We start from the raw sequence: 20,908 nt of genomic DNA on the forward strand, positions 1-20,908 counted from the left end.
ACAATGAGAAGGACGTGGGCAGAGCTGTGGAGCCAAGCAGCTGCTTAGTATCCATTGGGAACTAGAGGAGGGGAGCAGCAGACCAGGAGCCGGAGGACGCTTTGAGAGCCGCTTTTCTGTTCTCCACGGACCTTGTGGAGCCAGGCCTACCCCTTCGGACAGCTGAGCTGAGTCGTGTGCGGCATACAGGTTAGGCAGGAAAGGAAGGTGTTCTAGACAGAGAAAATAGCACTTGCACAATGAAATGCGAGCGTGTAAATTGGAAACTGTTTTCGTATCAAAACATTTAGTTTATAAAACGTGTGCTTTAGTTGTACATAGTTTATTTGACAGATTTAAATGGAAATTTTATTTTTTTCATAAGTCAGGGATTATGTCAGCATAAGGAAGAAAACATTTTTCTCATGTAAATACTTATTTTTTAGCACTGTTGTGAACGAGTTTTTCTTATCTTGTAACTTTTTAAAAATCTGTGCTTTGGACTCCACAAATACATTACCGTATTGATTAGATCTTAGAAATCACCCTGCTCTACGTGTATGTCAAATGTAAGTGGAAAATATATAATATTTAGCAATTCCTTGAGGTCTAAAAGACTTGCAGGGTTTTGTGGGTTAGTTATAATGCAGGTACTTAATATATATGCAGAATGGGTGATTCTGGGCATGGCATTAGAACCAAGATTCTGCTTAAGTGGCATTTCAAGGTGTGTCCTATCCATTTCTACTTTGAGAAGTGCCGTGTTCAACTTTATCCAGGAAGACTTTTCTAGATTATCTAACCAGAAAAGCATTGTAATGGGATCTGTGTTAGGACAAAGCATCCTTAAGTGAAATGCTAGCGTATTTACCTGTTCCTTTAACTGTATGCTGATTAGCAGTGGTTCCACAGAAGAAGCTTACTTCCTTAAAAAGGAACGGAGGGAATATGAGGCTTCCTTGACCATCCAGATTGGTCAGGAATCTACAGAGTAAACACTGCATAGAACTCTATTCCATTTGTGCAGAGTGCTACCTCAGTTTGTAAGTAGATCTGTTTACTTGCTTGATGTCTCTGTAATCCACCGGACTGTGAGCTCCTCGAGACATTATCCCTGGCACCGTGCTGGCACACAGTAGGTTCTTAATAAATATTTGTTGAATGGTAATCAAGTGACAGAATGTGTGACTACCAGATGGGCAAACAAACAAACATGACACGTTAGGTACTTTATGAATGGAAAAGGAGCATTGAGGTATTAGTATTATTAGCATCTGCGGAGGTACTTCCAGAACATAGGTTTTGTTAGCATGACTCCTAAGCCACTGGATGGATAAATCTGTGGGTAAATCTCTTTTCCCTCTCAGACATCTCAGATAACCATGGTGAAAATGGGCTGGTGACAGATACACTAATTCTCTCTACTGTTCCTACTCCTCTCTCTTCTAGTATCTTCCCCCTGTGGATAGCAGGTCCAGCTCAGGGTTTGTGGGGCTGAGGAATGGCGGCGCTACGTGTTACATGAATGCAGTCTTCCAGCAACTGTATATGCAGCCTGGTCTGCCTGAGGTGATTGCTTTCTTCTTTCCTGTTTGGTATGACAGATAAAGCATGCAGTGGCTGAAAATGGTCCCATATTCATATATTGCAACATATAGGGGTCAGGAGCAGTGACCACCACCATGCAGTCAAAAGTATAATTTATATATTGCATTTTGGGTTTACTAAAAATCTAGACATCACTAGGGATTCTTTAGTCACTTCTGAAATCTGTGCACATCTGAACACATTGTTTACAGTCGCATGTTTGGGGGTTTTTAAAAATTTTTTTTTAATGCTTATGTATTTTTGAGAGAGCATGAGCAGGGGAGGGGTAGAGAGAGGGGGGGAGACACAGAATCCAAAGCAGGCTCCAGGCTCTGAGCTGTCAGCCCAGAGCCCGACGCGGGGCTCAAACCCCCAAGCTGTGAGATCATGACCTGAGCTGCAGTCAGACGCTCAACTGAGCCACCCAGGTGCCCCCATAGTCACATGTTTTTATAAATCTGCTGAGGGAATATGCTGCCTGTTTGACAGCTAGACTTGACCAAATGGGATTTTTGAACTAAGTTACTGTCAAATTCTGTTCTGTAACATTACTAATATTTTTAGTATTTTAGAAAAATTTAGGGTCTGTCATCAGTGTTTTTTTATAAGTGTTCAGTTGACTCTTGAACAACATATAGGGGTCAGGAGCGCTGACCACCCTCCTCATGCAGTCAAAAATCCACACGTAACTTTTGACTCCCCGCTGATATTAACCACGAATATTCTACTGTTGACTGGACAGTTAACACAGATTTTTGTACGTTACATGTATATATGCGTAATATAGTGCAATATGTATTACATATTCTTACAGTAGAGTAAGCCAGAGAAGACAAAATATATTTATAATACTGTACTGTATTTATCACAAAAAAATCCATGTGTAAGTGGGCCCACACAGTTCAAACCCACGCTCAAGGGTCAACGTATAGTAGAAGCTTGTGATATCGCAGTCAGTAGTGTTGAGAATATCTCCGTGTATCATGGCACGTTTAACCTCTCATAGAGATAACTGGTATTCCTCATTCTAGCTTTTCGTAATCAAACAGGCTCAAAGAAATGATTTGTTCACGTTTCCACCAGCTAGGAAGTATGGAGGCTAAACATACTGAGAGTTGTAGCCACGCTCAGACATATGTAGCGCTGTGAAAGCAAGGTGGGAAGTACCTGTGCATATGTCCGTGTTTCCTGTGGAGCAGTGAACTACTTCTAGCTTAATGCATTGTGTTTCTTTCCAGTCGTTACTTTCAGTAGATGATGACACAGACAATCCAGACGACAGCGTATTCTACCAGGTGCAGTCTCTCTTTGGGCATTTGATGGAAAGCAAGCTGCAGTATTATGTACCTGAGAACTTCTGGAAGGTATTTCACTCAGTCACTTTAGATAGTTAGATCTAGTGATAATTGTTTCTGTCTTTATTAACTCCAGACTAATCCCGTTGCCAAGAACCTATAGAAGAATGGGCTGTACCATTCTTCTTAAGATCGATATTTGATTTCAGATGATTAGAATATTAAGAAAAGTCATTTATAATTTCTAGGGATTTGCTAATCTTAACAATTTTGAATGTTTCTCATGATTCTTATTCTGATTCTTTGGATATTTGTTTAAATTAATGTTCTAAATATTTTTTTATTCTTTTTTTGTTTAACGTAAATTTTAGTTAGTGAACGTACAGCGCAATATTGGTTTCAGGCGTAGAATTCAGTGGTTTATCTCTTACATTCAACACCCAGTGCTCATCCCAGCAAGTGTCCTCCTTAGTACTCATCACCCATCCAGCCCATCCCCCGCCCACCTCCCTCCATCAACGCTCAGTTTGTTCTCTATCTTTAAGAGTCTCATATGGTTTGTTTCCCTCTCTCCTCTCCCCACCCCCTCCCATATGTTTATCTGTTTTGTTTCTTAAATTTTATTTATTTATTTGTTTATTTTCTGAGAGAGAGAAAAAGAGGGAGCAGCATGAGCAGGGGAGGGGCAGAGAGAAAGAGAATCTTAAGTAGGCTCCATTTTCCACGCGGAACCGATTCGGGGCTCTGTCTCACAAACTGTGAGATCATGACCTGAGCCGAAATCAAGAGTCAGATGCTTAACTGACTGAGCCACCCGGGCGGCCCTCTTAAATTTTACCTAAGAGTGAAATCATACGCTACTTGTCTTTCTCTGATTGACTTATTTTGCTTAGCATGGTACATCCTAGCTTCATCCACGTCATTGCAGATGACAAGATTTCGTTCTTTTTGATGGCTGTATAAATCTACACACACACACACACACACACACACACACACACACACACAGATATATCACCTCTTTATCCATTCATCAGTCACTGTGCTCTTTTGGGCTCTTGCCATAGTTTGGCTATTGTTAATATTGCTGCTGTGAACATTGGGGTGCATGTGCCCCTTTGAATCTGTATTTTTATATCATTTGGGCAAATACCTAGTAGTGCAATTCCTGGGTCATAGGGTAGTTCTATTTTTAATTTTTTGAGCAACCTCCATACTGTTCTCCAGAGTAGCTGCACCAGTTTAAATTCCCACCAGCAGCGCAAGAGGTAAAGAACATTGCTTTTTAACATTGCTCTACTCTGTTTCACAGGAGGAGTACCTTGTATTTTCCCCTGTAGTTTGGAAAGTTCTAAGACAGAAACTGTTCTGTGGCCTCAGGTCCCAGCCGGTATGGTTTCCCAGACTTGTTTCGGTTACACAGAAGCCAGGGGAAAGCATAGATAACCAAGCTCATCTCACTTCAGGACAAGTGTCTAATGTCCTATGAGTGAACTTGGTTTTTAGAAGCATTTGAGTGCTCTTTCACATCCGTGTTCTAATGTATTCAGAGATTGCTGCTTTTCCTTGAGCAATATATTTAATTCTTGTCTTGCACAGATTTTCAAGATGTGGAACAAAGAACTTTATGTGAGAGAGCAGCAGGATGCATATGAATTCTTCACTAGTCTTATTGATCAGATGGATGAATATCTCAAGGTAGAGAACATCTCACTTTCCCTCAAACTGTAGTACGAGAGCAGAGTTGCAGGATTTGGGATGACTGTGAAACCTACAGAGCAGAAAGTGGTCATCTGGAACACCCCACCTGTAATTCATTTCCTCTGGGTTTGAACATCAAAACAGACACAGATCACTGAATGATGGACTTCTCTTCTTAATTCCTCCAACACTTGATGGAGAAGTATGTCATTCTTAATCTGTACTCCACAGTAACCATTTGTGTCCACGTGCTCTTCCAGAGGTTGCCTGACCTCAGGAGTGCTGTCCTCGCCAGTGACCCGACGGCCCTGTGCATAGCAGCCCAACTCAGCCAGAGGGGCCAGATTAAAAAGTTATTTGTGGTGATGTTTGAGCCCAAAGCCTCCTGCCCCCACCCAGCATAACGTGTGACAAACTTCCTAAGTGGTGCTGCCTTCTAGTTATAGGGCGTCCTCCATCACTGCCATTAGCTGTCCCTCTTCTCCTTAGTAGGCACAAGTCAGGATGTCCTTTTTCACATAACTTAGGAATTGATAGCATTTTATCCACAAGGAAGAAAAGATTGTGAAGAGTTGCTACTAACTTGGTTGTTGCGGCGTGGGGAGAAGAGTTCGGAATCGTCACGGAAATGACAAGCTTTTCTTGTCACCAGCTGTGACTGGCCCCTCTCCTCTTCCTTTGCCGGCTATTCAGGCTCTTCTAATAGCCAGTGGGGCCAATGGGTTATAAGCCTCCTATTCATTCCCAACTTAAACTACCATCATGACTCTTTTTATTTTAGCTGTTAAGTTGAAATCTGTGCCTTAGCTTAGGTCTAAATAAAATTCTAAGTGACCTAGAAATTCTAGGGGCATCAGCTAAAATTCTAACTTTTGATTCCACCAGAAAATGGGGAGAGACCAGATTTTTAAGAATACTTTCCAGGGCATCTATTCTGATCAGAAGATCTGTAAAGACTGTCCTCACAGGTTAGTGAAGTTACCACGGACATCAAAAAATGTCATCATTGTTTTTATTTTTTTTTCTCTTAATAGGTAGCACGTTATTCATTAATTTTCATCCGTATTTCACTTGGCTAAAATGACAATATATGAAAATCTCAGCTGTTAATCTTTTTAATGATTATTTATTTTGAGGGGGAGAGAGAGAGAGAGAGAGAGAGAGAGAGAGAGAGAGAGAGAGAGAGAGAGAGAACGAACCGGGTAGGAGCAGAAAGAGAGGAAGAGAGAATCCCAGGCAGGTTCTGTGCTGTCAGTACCGACCCCGATGTGGGGGCTCTAACTCATGAACCAGGAGATCATGACCCGAACTGAAATTAAGAGTCAGACACTTAACCAACTGAGCCACCCAGGCGCCCCAGCTAGTATCTTTTTTAATAGTATTTTTATTCCATAAGCTACTGTAACAATTTATTGACATATTTTTATTCAGCCAAGTTCTATGATATTCAGGCTCATGAGCATCGCCATGCTTAGTATTAAGTAAATCATGATGCAAGCAGATTTCCTACTCATGTATTTAAGGCAAAGCTTTAAGAATGCTTTAAGTTTCATTTGTAAGTATGTGGATTTCCATAGGAAGTCACAAACCCTCAAACAGGAAAATACGTATTCTCAGGGTTATTCTGATCCAGAAATCAAATTTGGAAGCAATATTTTTATAGTAGAAAAAGGATTCAGTATTAAGGTAAAAACATGGAAATTGCTAATTGGCTACAGTCGTAATGTACATGATCGTTGTCCTTTCTATTTTTATTTTTTAGTTTTTTAGCAGTATTTTTTTTTTAAGTTTCTTGTGAAACAGAGACGAAGAGAGTGTATGTGTGAGTGGGAGAGGGACAGAGAGAATCCCAAGGAGGCTCCACGCTGCCAGTACAGAGCCTGATGGGGGCTCGATCCCACAAACCATGAGATCATGACCTGAGCTGAAGTCGAGTCAGACACTTAACCGACTGAGCCATCCAGGCGCCCCAGTCGTCGTCCTTTTTAAATAGTGCTTCTAGTGTGTTGTGAATCTTGCATTTGTTGACAGACTTGCAGATCTGTCTCCGTGGACCTATGAAGGTTTATTGAGTTAAGTTTCTTTGGTTTCCATTTCTAAAATTTCTTCGTTGAAATTCCTAATTGTTAAGTGATTTTGAATTGCCAAAAACTGGTGTTTGTATTTGGCAGTGTACCTTTAAAAGGATGAGGGATGGCACGTGTTAATTTCACTGATCATGAATGTAGACCTGTGTTCAGTCTCTGCTACTGTGGTAGTGTCAAGATCTTTATTTAAATTCCATGGTTGATTATGTTTTTTCTGTGATTTGCTAATCAGATATGAGCGTGAGGAAGCTTTCATGGCCCTCAATCTTGGAGTTACTTCTTGTCAGAGCTTGGAAATTTCTTTGGACCAGTTTGTTAGAGGAGAAGTTCTAGAAGGAAGTAATGCGTATTACTGCGAAAAGTGTAAAGAAAAGGTATTACACTTGCCTTTTTTGAAAAACAAGATTAATGTGTTACTCATTTAGTTTGTCTTTATGTTTTATGTAGGAACAGTATTAAGCTCCAATTATTGCTTCCATTAAATTGTGTCTTTCCCTGTTTTCACATGGGCGGGAAAGGCCTGTGAAAATCTGTGACCTTTGTATGACTTTGCTGTTTTCTTTCCTCCATGGAGGTAATTGGGTTTTGCTTTTCTTTAGAGAATAACTGTGAAAAGGACCTGCATTAAGTCTTTACCTAGCGTCTTGGTAATTCACCTAATGAGATTTGGATTTGACTGGGAGAGTGGACGCTCCATTAAATATGACGAACAGATAAGGGTAACTTATTTTTTTTTTCCCTGAAATGTCTTACAACCGTTACCTCACTTTCTTTTCCGCTGTTTACTTTTTATATTTTTAACTTTCATCCCCACTGTGAAAGGCTATGGTCTCAGCATTCTGAGAGGTACACAGCCCCTTGTCTTAAGCAACTGCTGCCCATGGACAGGCAGATCCGTAAACAACCCTCCTACCTGGTGATAGAGGGGAGGTAATCCTAGCTAGAACTAGGAAAACATCCCTCTTTTTTGAATCTGACTTAATTGGGTATTGCCGTGGATGTTACTCATCAACACTAATGTTGTCCTTTTGCTTTTAAATAGTTTCCCTGGATGCTAAACATGGAGCCCTACACAGTTTCAGGAATGGCTCGCCAGGATTCGTCTTCTGAAGTTGGTGAAAACGGGCGAAGTATGGACCAGGGAGGTGGAGGATCCCCACGAAAAAAAGTTGCCCTCACTGAAAACTATGAACTTGTTGGTGTCATTGTCCACAGTGGGCAGGCACATGCGGGTCACTACTATTCCTTCATTAAGGACCGACGGTAGGGGTCTCACGAGGTCCCTCCCCCTGCCTTCCAGTAGTCCTGCCTCCACACCCGCTTCCTGTCTCTCTCCTCCACTCCCCCTGCCCTCCTCTATCCCTCCTCCACTCCCCCTGCCCTCCTGTGTCTCTCCTCTGCTCTCCCTGCCCTACTTTATCATCCATGCTTATGAGTGTAGTGCAAAGAAGCTTTTGCATTGCTCTTTGGTCATATTTCATATTGGATTTTTAAAACTTAGTATAACAGTTTTTACCTCTTTGGTTTGAAAAGTTGTTTTAGAAATTTAAGGGTTGTCCATTTGAAAATACCCAAATAGAGTCGTCTGCTCTATTTGTAGACAATACATAGAGATAAAGGCTGGGGAGGGGTATGTTGGGTTTCCATCTTATAACATTTGTTTCCCTGTGGGCTTCAGGGGGTGTGGAAAAGGAAAATGGTACAAGTTTAATGATACAGTCATAGAAGAATTTGACCTAAATGATGAGACCCTAGAGTACGAATGCTTTGGAGGAGAATATAGACCAAAAGTTTATGATCAAAGTAAGTATTTACAAGTGGATGTTTCACATTAGTTTGTTTGTTTTTTAACTTATGGTTTTCTATCAAATTGGAAGCAGTATTCTTTACATAAAAATATAATTTTATTCTTTTTACATACCACTTTTCAGGCTGTATAGATCCACAAACTCATAGATAGGCAGAGTGGAAATGTTTAAGCTGCTTACAGAATGTTTTTTAAAATAATTCCTTGCAGGTGAATTAGACAGGTGATGGAGGAAGAGGAAGAAACGAATATCAGAGAGAAACTAACGAACACAGAATTTCAGCCTTAAAAATTGTTTCAGAGGAAGTAGTTGTCTGCTAAACTTCTCACATTTCCTTTTTACTTTCAGAGAGGCACGATGAATTAGACAAGACCCCTCGAACGCCTGTTTTTGAAACCGTATTTATTATGTAGCGTGGCAGTCCTTCTCTCCACAGCCACTGCCCCCCCCAGAAGAAAAACTATGAGGAAAAGGACATCACAGAATCCAATCAGAATTTGCCATGGGGGGGTGGGGAGGGGGACATTTTGTAGAGATCTTAGCATTTCTGAAACCTGATTTTACAATATTTTAGGGGCATTTAAAATTTTCTGCCTGTATTTGGGTCAGAAGGAAATAAGAGAAACAGGTGAAGGAAGTAAGAGGTACAGACTTCTAATTAGAATATAAGTAAGTCACAAGGATGGAAAGTAAGCCTAGGAAATTGAGTCAATAATATCGTCATAAAGCTGTATGGCAACAGATGGTGATATATTTATCTTGGTGAGCATTTCATAGCGTGTATAATTGTCAAAACACTATGTTGGCTACCTACAACTAACATGTCAACTATGCTTCAATTAAAAATTAAAATGAAATACTCTGTGTCAGATTTTGATGCCGTGCCATGGTAGTCCTGTGTCTAATAATAGTAACCTTTAATGGTTAAATCCAGTATTGTTGCCAAAACTTACCTAGATTTGGTTGTTCTACGCAAAAATGGCTAAGTGAGGCAATTATAATCCCGTCCCGTGCCACAGAACTTCTTTTTAAATGTTCCTTGCCTTTTGTTTAAATCTAGATTCGCCCAGGAATGTTTATCTTCTTTACCCCATCTTTGTACAGCTTCCTTACGGGTCTTCTGTGTCACCTTCCAAGCAGTATGGTACAAGGACACACACTTTACTTACACTTTGCATTTAAGTTTTGTAAACATTTGCTGGATTTATGAGCCTTTCTTTTAGATTGTCGAGACAAGAAACCTTCTTTATTCTATTTACAAAGGCTTCTTTCTTCATGTCTTGTTATAAAGCAAACCCGTATACAGATGTTCGCCGAAGATACTGGAATGCCTATATGCTCTTCTACCAAAGGGTCTCTGATCAAAACTCCCCAGTATTACCAAAGAAGAGTCGAGTCAGTGTGGTACGGCAGGAAGCTGAGGATCTCTCTCTGTGAGTTTCTCTTTCACATAGTTTGCTGTGTGATTTCAGTAGGTGGTCATTGTAATCTTGAGTACAGTGTTTAGGATTTACAGGTAACTTGTTAAACAAACTAGAGAGAAATTCTAAAAAGAAAGTGAGTAAATCTCATTACCCCTTTTCTTATGGACACCTTTTTATTATTTCCTTGGCAGAAGTTATTTCGTATTTAGAACATGCACGTAGGGGCACCTGGGTGGATCAGTCAGCTGAGTGTCCAACTCTGCCTCAGGTCATGATCTCACGGTTCATGAGTTCGAGCCCTGCATCAGGCTCTCTGCTGACAGCACAGAGCCTATTTCAGATCCTCTGTCCCCCTCTCTCTCTGCTTTCAAAAATAAACAAACATTCAAAATATTTAAAAAAAAAAATGCATGTAAACTATTTCGTTCTAGAATCGAGATTTTTTTCCAATCTCAGCATTTATCGAATACACTTTATAGTCAAAGTGTGGCACTTTGCCAGCACTGTGGGTTTTTTTTTTTTAAGGTCGTCTTGTTTACGAATTTGCGTTTAAGTATATTGGATCGGTAAAGTATGCAGTTTATTGTTAAGCCTCGTACCCTGTGTACGTAAATGTGTCGGGTTGTGGTAAGTGCTAAAACGGCAGCCGCTTTATACCACACCGTTTTCTGATTCTGTCCTTAGGTCAGCGCCGTCCTCACCAGAAATTTCACCTCAGTCCTCCCCTCGGCCCCATAGGCCTAACAATGACCGGCTCTCTATTCTAACCAAGCTGGTTAAAAAAGGTGAGAAGAAAGGGCTATTTGTGGAGAAAATGCCTGCTCGAATATACCAGGTAAGACCCATGTAAGAAATTCTAAGGGAGAAAAATCACATAAAAGTCCAAATCTGCCCCGTAGGTCCAGAAGTACTCCTGCCGGCCACCTTGTGGACTTGGTTGGACCTTGCATGCCTCATCCGACCCACCTCATCTCACGAGTCTTTTATAACAGGTCACAGAGGTGTCCACAGACTCAAGGGGGCCGGCACTGTCACTGGCCTGCTATGTGGCTGGGGGTTGCCACGGATACACAAGTGGGAGGGAGTGGCCAGTAGAGACAAACGCCGCTGAAACTAACTTACCGTCTGGAGAGGAAAATAAGTTAGGGTTCAATATCTTTGGGTAAAACTAGTATGACAGTGATAACCACCAATTATTGAATATCTGCTCTGTGCCACATGCTTTAAACAAATCCTTAATTCTTAAAAACTCTTGTGAAGTAGTAGGTTTTATTCCCATTTTTCAGATGGAAAAACTGAGGTCAGAAATGTGAGGCACCTGGGTGGCTCACTCAGTTGAGCGTCTGACTCTTGATTTCAGCTCAGGTCATGATCTCACAGCTCGTGAGATTGAACCCCATGTCGTGCTCTGCGCTGACAGCACGGAGCCTGCTTGGGATTCTCTCTCTTCCTCTTTCTCTGTCCCTGTCCTGGCTCACGCGCATGTGCTCTCTCACACTCGCTCACTCTCTGTCTCTCTCTCAAAATAAACTTTAAAAACAGAAAGGAGAAATGACCTACCAGTTCACAGAACCAGGATTTAAATTCAGAACTGTCCAACTACCCAGTCCAGGCTTTATACATAAGTAATCCAAAGCTGAGTTAGCCAGAACCAGAGAATTTAAGAAAATTGTGGAGTGTTTCGTGAAGAGAGAAAGATTTGAGCCATCTGATACAAGGAAAACGTGAATTTGGTTGTGCTTGGGAGAGCTCTGTTTGTCCCTTCCAACCCAAAATAACTGGTTTGACTTCACTTGTCCCTCATATGGTGGTTTTCCTAAATTTCCCAGAAGTATTTGGTTTGATGAATAATAATTCACCTTCTTACAGCTTCTTATATTTAAAGAAAGATTTTCCTCTCTCCCTTTTTAAAATTTCAAAGCTCTAGAGAAGGGTTTTTGTGAACCTTTTCTAACTTAATGTAAAACCCTTTCTACCTAATGTGTCATTAAAAATCTTCCACGTGCTGAATATTTTGCCCTGTTTCTTAAAAATAATTACTGATTTTCTTTTGTAGATGGTGAGAGATGAAAACCTCAAGTTTATGAAGAATAGAGATGTATACAGTAGTGATTATTTCAGTTTTGTTTTGTCTTTAGCGTCACTGAATGCTGTAAGTACTAGTTGGCTTGTTAGTAAAGGACTAAGAAAGCAGAGTGAAATCTGCCAGCTCAAGCGTTCAGTGACAGCCCTTGGTTGTTAGCATTCAGATTGGATGCCCAGAACATTCCCGCAAACAATGTCGCTTACTGGGTGATATTAAAATACTGGCAGTGCTCAGAACATATAATGCGGATTGTGAATGGGTGCGGGTGTCCACATACTGGCTTTTTAAAGCGCTTTTTAATTTTATGAAGAATATCTGAGAATAGCCATGAGGCGAGGTCAGTGAATATTGGGCTTGGTGGAGATTAATTTGTCCCAATTTGTCATCAGACATCTTCAGACTCAAGACAAACTTCCAAGTACTTCTTTTTCTTGAGTACCATGATTATGATTTGCCAATAAGGGAGAAACTTTCTTAGTCTGTTGACAGTGTTTAACATCCTGTGGTCTAAAGGCTCTATTTTGAGAGGGCTTCATAAAAAAATGAAGAGGATGTCTTTTCTTAACCTTTTTAAAAATTTAAATGGAACGTTTTTTCTATAATAAGCTGGCTAAATTTTTCTTATTAGTGTTTAACTTTATTATAAGTCATTCAATTCATAACATGTAATAATCTATAAAACACCTTTGAAAAATGCTGTGTTTTTTCACTCTCTCTCAGACTAAATTAAAGCATCCATATTATCCTTGCATGGCAAAGGTGAGCTTACAGCTTGCAATTCAGTTCCTTTTTCAAACTTATCTACGGACAAAGAAAAAACTCAGGTAAGAAATGATATATTTTGATAGTCTGTTGTGACAGAAGGCACTCATTAATTCAATTAAAACTGAATTTATAAATTCAAAGCATTGTGAAGGCACCTACCTAATATATTCAGGTGACTAAGACATGGTTCCTATCTTTAAGGAATTTCTAATCTCATAGGAGGGATAAATCAGAAGAAGCAAGGCATAAATGCTGTACGTCTTTGGGAACTGGACAAAGTCCTATCCAAATATGGGGATTGGGTAGGTGTTAAAGACATTGGCGTTCTCAGAGAATTTTGAAAGGCAAAAACAAACAGGGGGAATAATCTAGGTGAAAGGGGAAAACCTGAGTAACGGATAAGACTTGGCCTGAAGAGCTATGAATGACTAGTGTTGTGCTCATACATGTAAGGACTCACTGGAAGTGAGGTCACCTGTGGGCTTTGAAGGAGCCCGTCAAGTGTCGTGAGTGCCACAGAGGGGAGCTGGGCCTTTGTTCACTGGGAAATCATGAAGGGTTTTTGAACAGGGGGCAGTATGCACAGAGGCACGCTAGATTTGGACCGGCATATTGTCCACCGTTGGTTTTTGTCTTTAGCACCTGGAAGGTGCCCGACACATGGTAGGTGCTGGGTGAAGAGCTGTCTGTGAATAAATGGGTGAGAGGCGAAGAGTAAGTTACCCGCTGGCCGGGGGAGGGACTCGGGCGAGGAAGGCAGCTACAGTCGGAAGACCGGGACAGTTCTGTCTGTTCTCTCTCGCCGGTCCCTTGCACTTCTCCCACGTATGGGCAGGTTTTTTAGAAAGACTCTGCGATCAAAAAACACTGGAGAAGAAACAGATATAATGGCAACTTCATTTTCATGCGTAATTAAGATATATTAAATGATACTGATCTTTATTCTTCAATTGGAAAAGGAGGACTACTATGTTCCTTTCTTTTAATGTCTGGCATAGGACTAACTAAAGAATTGCATTCCTTTTGTTTGTGAAGTTGGCTTGAGCTGTTGGTACATCGGAGACTGTTTCCATTTTGTTTATATTTACCATTTTGGGGCTGGAGAGAGTGGAGGGGTGTTACGTGAGGTCATGGGCAATTTAGTCATTATACCTCATTGTCTGCCCAAATGTTTTTCTTCCATAAAGCAGGATATTAATAATTAGAGCAATGAAGTATAAAAATGTTGATGTAATAACCTATTTTGAAGGTGGGCATTTTGTGAATGTCGATCAATGAAGCAAAACAAAATGCTGCAGGGCAGACGTTTTTCCCAATTAAAACTGTTTGAAGAAGATGCAAAAGATAAAAGTTAAACTCTAAGACTTAAGCTTCTTTACACGTTTTTGTGGGGAGAAGGGACAGGGATAGGTGAATCACATCACAGATACCAAAAAATGCAAAGCACTGGCTTCTGGGGTGCATGAAGCCATGTTAGTCAGCGGTCATTGGTATTCAACTCACCCTCTATCCAACCTCCCCCAAAAAGAGGTTAACTAAAACCAAGGTGACACTCCGTGGGGTTATTTGCGGGGGTCGTACTCCTTACATCTCTGTCTTTGCTTTTTTTAAAGGGTTGATACTGAAGAATGGATTGCCACTATTGAAGCATTACTTTCCAAAAGTTTTGATGCTTGTCAGTGGCTCGTTGAATATTTTATTAGTTCTGAAGGACGAGAATTAATAAAGTAAGTGTCAAGATCTTTTAATTAATTAAAAGAAATCTGTGTCTCTTCTAGTGATTTAGAGCTGCAATTTCTTGTGACTATTTTTATTTCTACTTGAAATTGCTTTTCCGATTGGAGTCAGTTTTGGGCTTTTTTCCCTAGAAGCATGAGGAACTGTTCAGGTCACTCTAAAATCGTTCTTTTGTAGAACCGTCTCTGATGGACTAGACTCAGACGAGTGTTCCGTGAGCGCAAGGAAAGCATGTGTGCACATAGCCACACGGTCACAGGCAGGCATGGCCTGAACTCCTGCTGTGGCTCAGGAGATTGCAGAATATGCGTCCCCTCCCTCAGGGACTCACAGTCTGGTGGCAAGGTGGAGAGGTCAGCAATGCCTGGTTACTGCATAGCATTACCACAGTATTAGACATCTAGCTACGTTTGGATTCTACTATTTTTCAAAAACTTACTACTAGTATAATACCTATGGTAGTACATTTACCTACATACCTGTAATAAAAAATAATTAGCTTTTTCTGGTGAAAAGTCTAGATGCTCCAGTCACTGTGGATGTTTAGTCTGTACTCCCAGTCACCCTTGGGCCAGTTTCTCTTGTCCTTGGGGAGTACAGTACTTACGCACAGGCTCTGTGATCTCAGTGTCCCTTGTCCCCAGTGGGCCCCTCCTTCATCTCCTCACCCCTCATGCCTGCCATGCTAGCACACCCCACCTCCAGCTAAGGACCTTGCCTCGGACTTCACTGAGAATATACGAGTCACAAATGAGCAGGCCTCTATCCCCAGCACGTCATAGCCTGTTCTCGTCATCTTTTCTCCTGTTACTGTGGAGGAGTGTCCTGTCTCCTCTCAAAATGAATGTCTACATGAGCAAACCCTTTATCGGCTCTTACTCCTGCATCTTTACCTTCTAGAATTTTCTACAGAGTACTTCTGTCAGCATGCAGATATGCTCTGGTATCTCTCAGCTCGAACAGACAACAGAGAATTCAGAAATACAAGCTCGTTTCACAGGGAGCTCACAGTCTGGTGGCATGTTAGCGAATCGAAACTCTTGATCCCGTATTCCTTTCATCTCTAGGTCTGAGCTCCAGACACTCATTTGCCTACTTGATGTCTCCACTTCTTTCTCTAATCTACCTCATACAGCAACAAAAGTGGTTTTTTGAAACAAACTGGATCACATTACTTCTCTGCTTGAAAATTCTTCAGTGGATCCCTGTCAGACGCCTAATAAAATCCACAGCCTTTACGTAACCCGCGAGGCCTTGCGTATGGTCTCACTTCAGTTTCCTCACATGGGTTTGTTGATTCCTTCGACACGCTCAGCTTACTTTCCTGCCTAAAGACCCTTGCACCTTTATTGCCTCTATCTGGGATGTTCCCCCATCCAGTCCTGCATCTTCCCCTTGAGATGTCAGAGAAGCCATTCCCTTCAGATGACCCTGTCTAAAGCCAGTATACGATTGCTCTGCTCTGCTGTTGTACCTGTCTCCTCGCTAAACTCTGGCTTCTTGAGGGCAGAAGTTAAGCGTGTTTGGTTCCCTACCGTACACAAAGAGCCTGGCACGTAGTAAGCACTCCGCTGTTTGTGGGTGCGTGCGTGCGTGTATGCACACGCGCACATAACACACGGAGAGACAGCAAGTAACCATTCATGTGAAGTGTTATGTGTGCCTGGCCCTCTGGAGTTTGCACTGAGATGAACTTTCCCGTTTTTCCAGTGTGATTCCAAAGTCTCTTCCCAATAGTAAGAAGCTGAATATCCTAGAATCATCACATATTTGGAAGGAACATTGCAAATATTTAGTTTATTCCCTTATATCCAACCAGGCTTGCTCTGAAATATCTCCGGAGGAACTTGGTGACTCCTCTGGGAGGATGTGTGGTTTGTTAGTGTTCCTCACGGTCAAGAAGCCCCATGAATTACCTGATCTGAATTCTTCCTGAGAGAGTTTATTATATTTTTGTCTCTTTATCGCTGTCAATTTGTCACTGTCGGTTGCTGAATTTACATTTTGTAATTTTATAATTACTTCTTTAGAATTCTTAAGATAACCTGGGTTGCCACTATTATAACTAAAATAACTGTCCGTGTGAAGGGCTGCCGTCTCTTAGGTCAGAGCTTCTCAGTGCTGTGCTTTGTTTTTTAGGCAATAGTTAAATGTCACTATAATTGTAAAAATCTGAAGCTGTGGTAACCATTGCTAGAAAATCGAGCTCTATTAAAAATTGATCTAAATTAAAACTACTAAACGAAGAATATTTTACATCTTCTAAAAAGTTTTTGTTGTGGAAGCACTTAAACATACAGAAAGTAGCCACAATGAGAGCCCTGTCCTGTGCCACTTCCCGGGCCCGGTTCCCAGCACTTTGCCCATCTCGTTGCCCACCCTGTTGCCCACCCCCCCGGCGCCCACCACTCACTCACAGGCCTCCTTTTTTTCCCCGCACGTATTTTAAAGTCAGTCTCAGACATCATATAATTTCATTATAAATTTTTCAGCATGTGTCTCTAAAAGGTAGTTTTTTAAAAAAATATAAGCACTTTACCATTATCACACTAAACAAAAATACTTCTTATTTTTTAAACATTTATTATTGAGAGACAGAGAGAGACAGAGCACGAGCAGGGGAGGGGCAGAGAGAGAGGGAGACACAGAATCCGAAGCAGGCTCCAGGCTCTGAGCTGCCGGCACAGAGCCCGACGCGGGGCTCGAACTCACGGACCATGAGATCATGACCTGAGCCGAAGTCGGACGCTTAACCGACTGCGCCACCCAGGTGCCCTCAAAAACACTTCTTTTATATCCTCCTAAATCCAGTCCATATTCAGATTTCCACAGGCGTCTCAAAAAGGTTTACTCTTCCACTGAGTTTATACAAATCAGGATCCACACAGGCTCCACATGCTGCATTTAGTTTATACATCTGTTAAGACTCTTTTAATCTATAATTGTTCTTTTTCCCCCACCACCTCCTTTTTTGTCATGTCGTCTTTTTGAGGGGCACACTGGCCATTTGCCCTATAGAAGTCCCCACATTCTGGATTCGTCTGCATTCTCATAGGGCCTCCTGGTGTCTACGATAGGAAATGTGGAGTGACCCCTGGAGACAGGCTTTCCAGAAGAATTATACCCGAATCTGACAAAGCTTCTAGAGCTGGACATTATAGGCACACTTGTTCTCTCTAACTTTCTTGTGGCTGCCACTTAAAGTCTTAGTGCATTTGGAACACAGCCTTTTCAGTCTGGTACACATTAGGTAGCTCCTGGGCAGCTAGCAGTTACGGGGAATAAGCAGCAGAGTGACCACAGAGAGCTCCGCTCTGATCTCTCTCTGGGGAAAAGAAGGCAGGCTCTCCACCCCTGAAAGGGGAGGAAGGAAATACCAGTGCTGCACGCAAACAGGGACCAGAGCAGCGTTCTGCTGGCACCTGGAGGACGTGGTCATCAACATTCGGCTGTGTTTAAACCTCTCATGTGGAATAATGCGGACTTTCTGTTAAGAAATATTAGAAAAGACGGGGCGCCTAGGTGGCTCAGTCAGTTAAGCATCCGACTTCGGCTCAGGTCATGATCTCACAGTCCGTGAGTTCGAGCCCCGCGTCGGGCTCTGTGCCGACAGCTCACAGCCCGGAGCCTGCTTCAGATTCTGTGTCTCCTTCTTTCTCTCTCCTCCCCCGCTCATGCTCTGTCTCTCTCTTCTCAAACAAATAAATAAATGTTAAAAAATAAAAAGAAATGTTAGAAAAGATAGACGGGTTTTCACTTTGCTGATTACAGAATGAGTTGTCACACGGGAGTGCGTGTATGAAGCAGAACACAAGGCGTGGCTGGGGAAGCACACTGTCAGGGCATTCCCACCCCCCTCAGCCCTGAGAGCAGCACCCCTGCCTCTGAGGCCGCCGTACCACCATTCCACGCGTGTAAAGGATTGAATTAGGTTGTGCACTTGCGGGGCACGGTGCAGTAGCTGACCGTACCACCAAGAGTGCTGAGATGGCGAGGCGTGTAACAACAGACCTTGACTGCTGCGGTCATCACCTCCATCCCCATCACAGAGGGAGAAAGGAGGGAAGCACCACCCGCTTGTTTAGGGGTTGGGTCATAAGGCTTGGGGAGAAGAGAGGAAAGGAAAGAGATAGAAATCCTGACATACGGGTGGAGGAGGAGGGGCGGTCTTGACTGTGAACTTTATTACGTTACTCTGAGAAATTCAAGGGATGCCCCTGGGAGAACACCTTAGCCAACAGAATTTATAAAATTTTAGGTCCTTTGCTTTCGTATCTCTTTATGTCCATTTATCTCGTTATGCTGTTACATTTATACAAACACTCATTTCAGGAGAAGGGGGGAAGAAGAGGGAAAATCTACTTTCAGCGCCCAGGGGTCTGGTTTTCCTGTTTGGCCGCCTTCCCCCCGCACAGTGGCCTGAGACAGTGTCCCAGAGCTCTCAGGAGCCTTGACCCGAAAGCTTGGAGGGATTTTGTTTCTTGGACAGTAGGTGGGCCGGGTGTTGGGAAGGTTAAGTTATAGAAGTTCCTTCTGCCTTCTCAGCACGCACCTTTTCTCTGTGTGTTTTAGGATTTTCTTGCTGGAGTGCAGCGTGCGAGAAGTACGAGTTGCCGTGGCCACCGTTCTGGAGAAAACCCTAGACAGTGCCTTGTTTTATCAGGATAAGGTCGGTCTCATTTCTTAAACGTTACGTCTACATTCTGTTTCTACCAAGTGTCTTAAATTGCACGTAACAAGAAAGAGAGCCCAGGGTTGGAGTCTGGTAATTCTGCCTTAGAGAATGCACCTCCCACAGTCTGCGTTTCTGATAAATGCCAGGGTAGAAGGCACACTGTCCTTGCCTCCTCGTACCCCAGAAGTCAGGATAGGCTAGGAATTTGGGTCTGCTCTGGTCTGCTTCAGGCTTTTCTCTCTAGAGCACTCCTTTTTCAGAGTCTTCGCTCAAGACTCTGTTCAGTTTCACTGAACTGAGACTAACCTGAGTCTTGAGACTCTAGTCTAGACCCACAGACGTTTTGAGCCGCACTTGGCTTTGTCTCTTTCCTAACAAGCTGTTTCCATGATCCAAACCTGCAGTTGGCGGCCAAACCAAATAGTGCCGTCCGTCTAGGAAGGAGCAGCAGCCAAGATGGTTTCTTCATTGGTCTCCATTACTCCTAATCTTTGCTCCTGTTCTTCTGGATTTCTTCTTCCTGATTGTGTTTCTGCAACATATTTTCTGGTTCACAGTTCCACACGTGCTAAACTAAACCGTGGTATTTATGACTGTCCTCAAATTTCAGATATCCCCCTAAGTTTTAAGTCTTAGGGAAATAAATGACATATACTGTAAGTCTGATTATTATTCAATCTGTTATTAAGTCCTAGCAAATATAGCACTTCTTCCCAAGTTTGCTGTTTCAAACAGCTGACACCACATGGAAAACTTTGAAAAATGTTGTTTTCAGATCTGATTGGCTCCTTATAGACATTGGCTGGAGGCAGTGTGTCTCAATGAACTAAATGCAAATTCTAGGAGTTGCTGCTTCAGATTCAGACGTTGGCTTTGCTGTTCCACCTTGAGCAAGTCCTTTTGTTTTTATTGTTTTTACTTAAAAAAATTTTTTTTGAGTTTATTTATTTTGAGAGAGAGAGTGCAAGTGGGGAAGGGGCAGAGAGAGAGAGAGAGAGAGAGAGAGAGAATCCCAAACAGGCTCTACAGTGTCAGCTCGGAGCCCGATGTGGGGCTCGAACCCACAAACCACGAGATCATGACCTGAGCTGAAGTCAGACACTTAACCGACTGAGCCACCCAGGTGCCCAGTCCTTGAAGAAAGTCCTTGAAGAAAGATGCTAATCCAGTTACAGTACTTAGCTCCTTCAACATTGCCTGACCCGAAGTTCACCGTTAGACCAGACAACCTAAGGAGCTTTGCTCAGCCCAGAGTGAACAAGGAGGTCAAATAGGCCCTTTAGGGAAGACCTAGAAGAAGACCATGGCTCAATTCCAGGAATTCCAAGGAAGCTAAGGTTTACTCTAAGGCACCGGTTTTCAGTCAGCTTAAACAGCAGGACCATTTTTCAGACCTCACCTTACCTGGATGCAGAGTATATAACATCAGTCATTGGGAGCCGCTTAGGACAGTTCGAATACCATTGCTCTGAAATACCCTCACAGAGCTCTTCTGCGATACTTAATGTAAGGGCCTTCTCGCTGTCCTCCTTCCTCCCGTGTACCAACCCAAACAGAGGATAAACGCAAAATTAGTGCAGTGTCCCTCCAGATGGGGTCAGGCTATGGCGTAGTAAGTAGTCCACCAACCTCTAGAGGCAGGACTACAGGTGGTAGAAAGGGAAGGGAGTGGTGGAGGACGTAAGCACGGAAGCCATTGCCTCAGTGAATTCTGTTTGACGCCCAGCTGATGTATTTTATGCGTATTTCCCCCCCATAACGGAA

General features: G+C 42.4%; 1 protein-coding gene across 1 annotated transcript in view; it reads left to right on the forward strand.

The window, feature by feature from the left end:
• Window positions 1–20,908, forward strand: part of USP24 (ubiquitin specific peptidase 24) — a 140,406-nt gene that overhangs the window by 98,905 nt on the left and 20,593 nt on the right. The window contains exons 43-56 of the mRNA XM_047085710.1: window positions 1,429–1,548; window positions 2,805–2,930; window positions 4,461–4,559; window positions 5,448–5,530; window positions 6,882–7,023; window positions 7,249–7,368; window positions 7,692–7,912; window positions 8,328–8,452; window positions 9,749–9,890; window positions 10,566–10,716; window positions 11,938–12,033; window positions 12,688–12,791; window positions 14,346–14,459; window positions 19,042–19,138. Coding sequence (XP_046941666.1) covers window positions 1,429–1,548; window positions 2,805–2,930; window positions 4,461–4,559; window positions 5,448–5,530; window positions 6,882–7,023; window positions 7,249–7,368; window positions 7,692–7,912; window positions 8,328–8,452; window positions 9,749–9,890; window positions 10,566–10,716; window positions 11,938–12,033; window positions 12,688–12,791; window positions 14,346–14,459; window positions 19,042–19,138 — 1,740 coding nt within the window. The remainder of the gene's footprint in view (window positions 1–1,428; window positions 1,549–2,804; window positions 2,931–4,460; window positions 4,560–5,447; window positions 5,531–6,881; window positions 7,024–7,248; window positions 7,369–7,691; window positions 7,913–8,327; window positions 8,453–9,748; window positions 9,891–10,565; window positions 10,717–11,937; window positions 12,034–12,687; window positions 12,792–14,345; window positions 14,460–19,041; window positions 19,139–20,908) is intronic.

The sequence above is a fragment of the Lynx rufus genome, unplaced genomic scaffold (genome assembly GCF_022079265.1).
Source record: "Lynx rufus isolate CCGP_SWC_20201006 ecotype Redwood Valley unplaced genomic scaffold, mLynRuf1.p SCAF_2, whole genome shotgun sequence".
Lineage (NCBI taxonomy): Eukaryota > Metazoa > Chordata > Mammalia > Carnivora > Felidae > Lynx > Lynx rufus.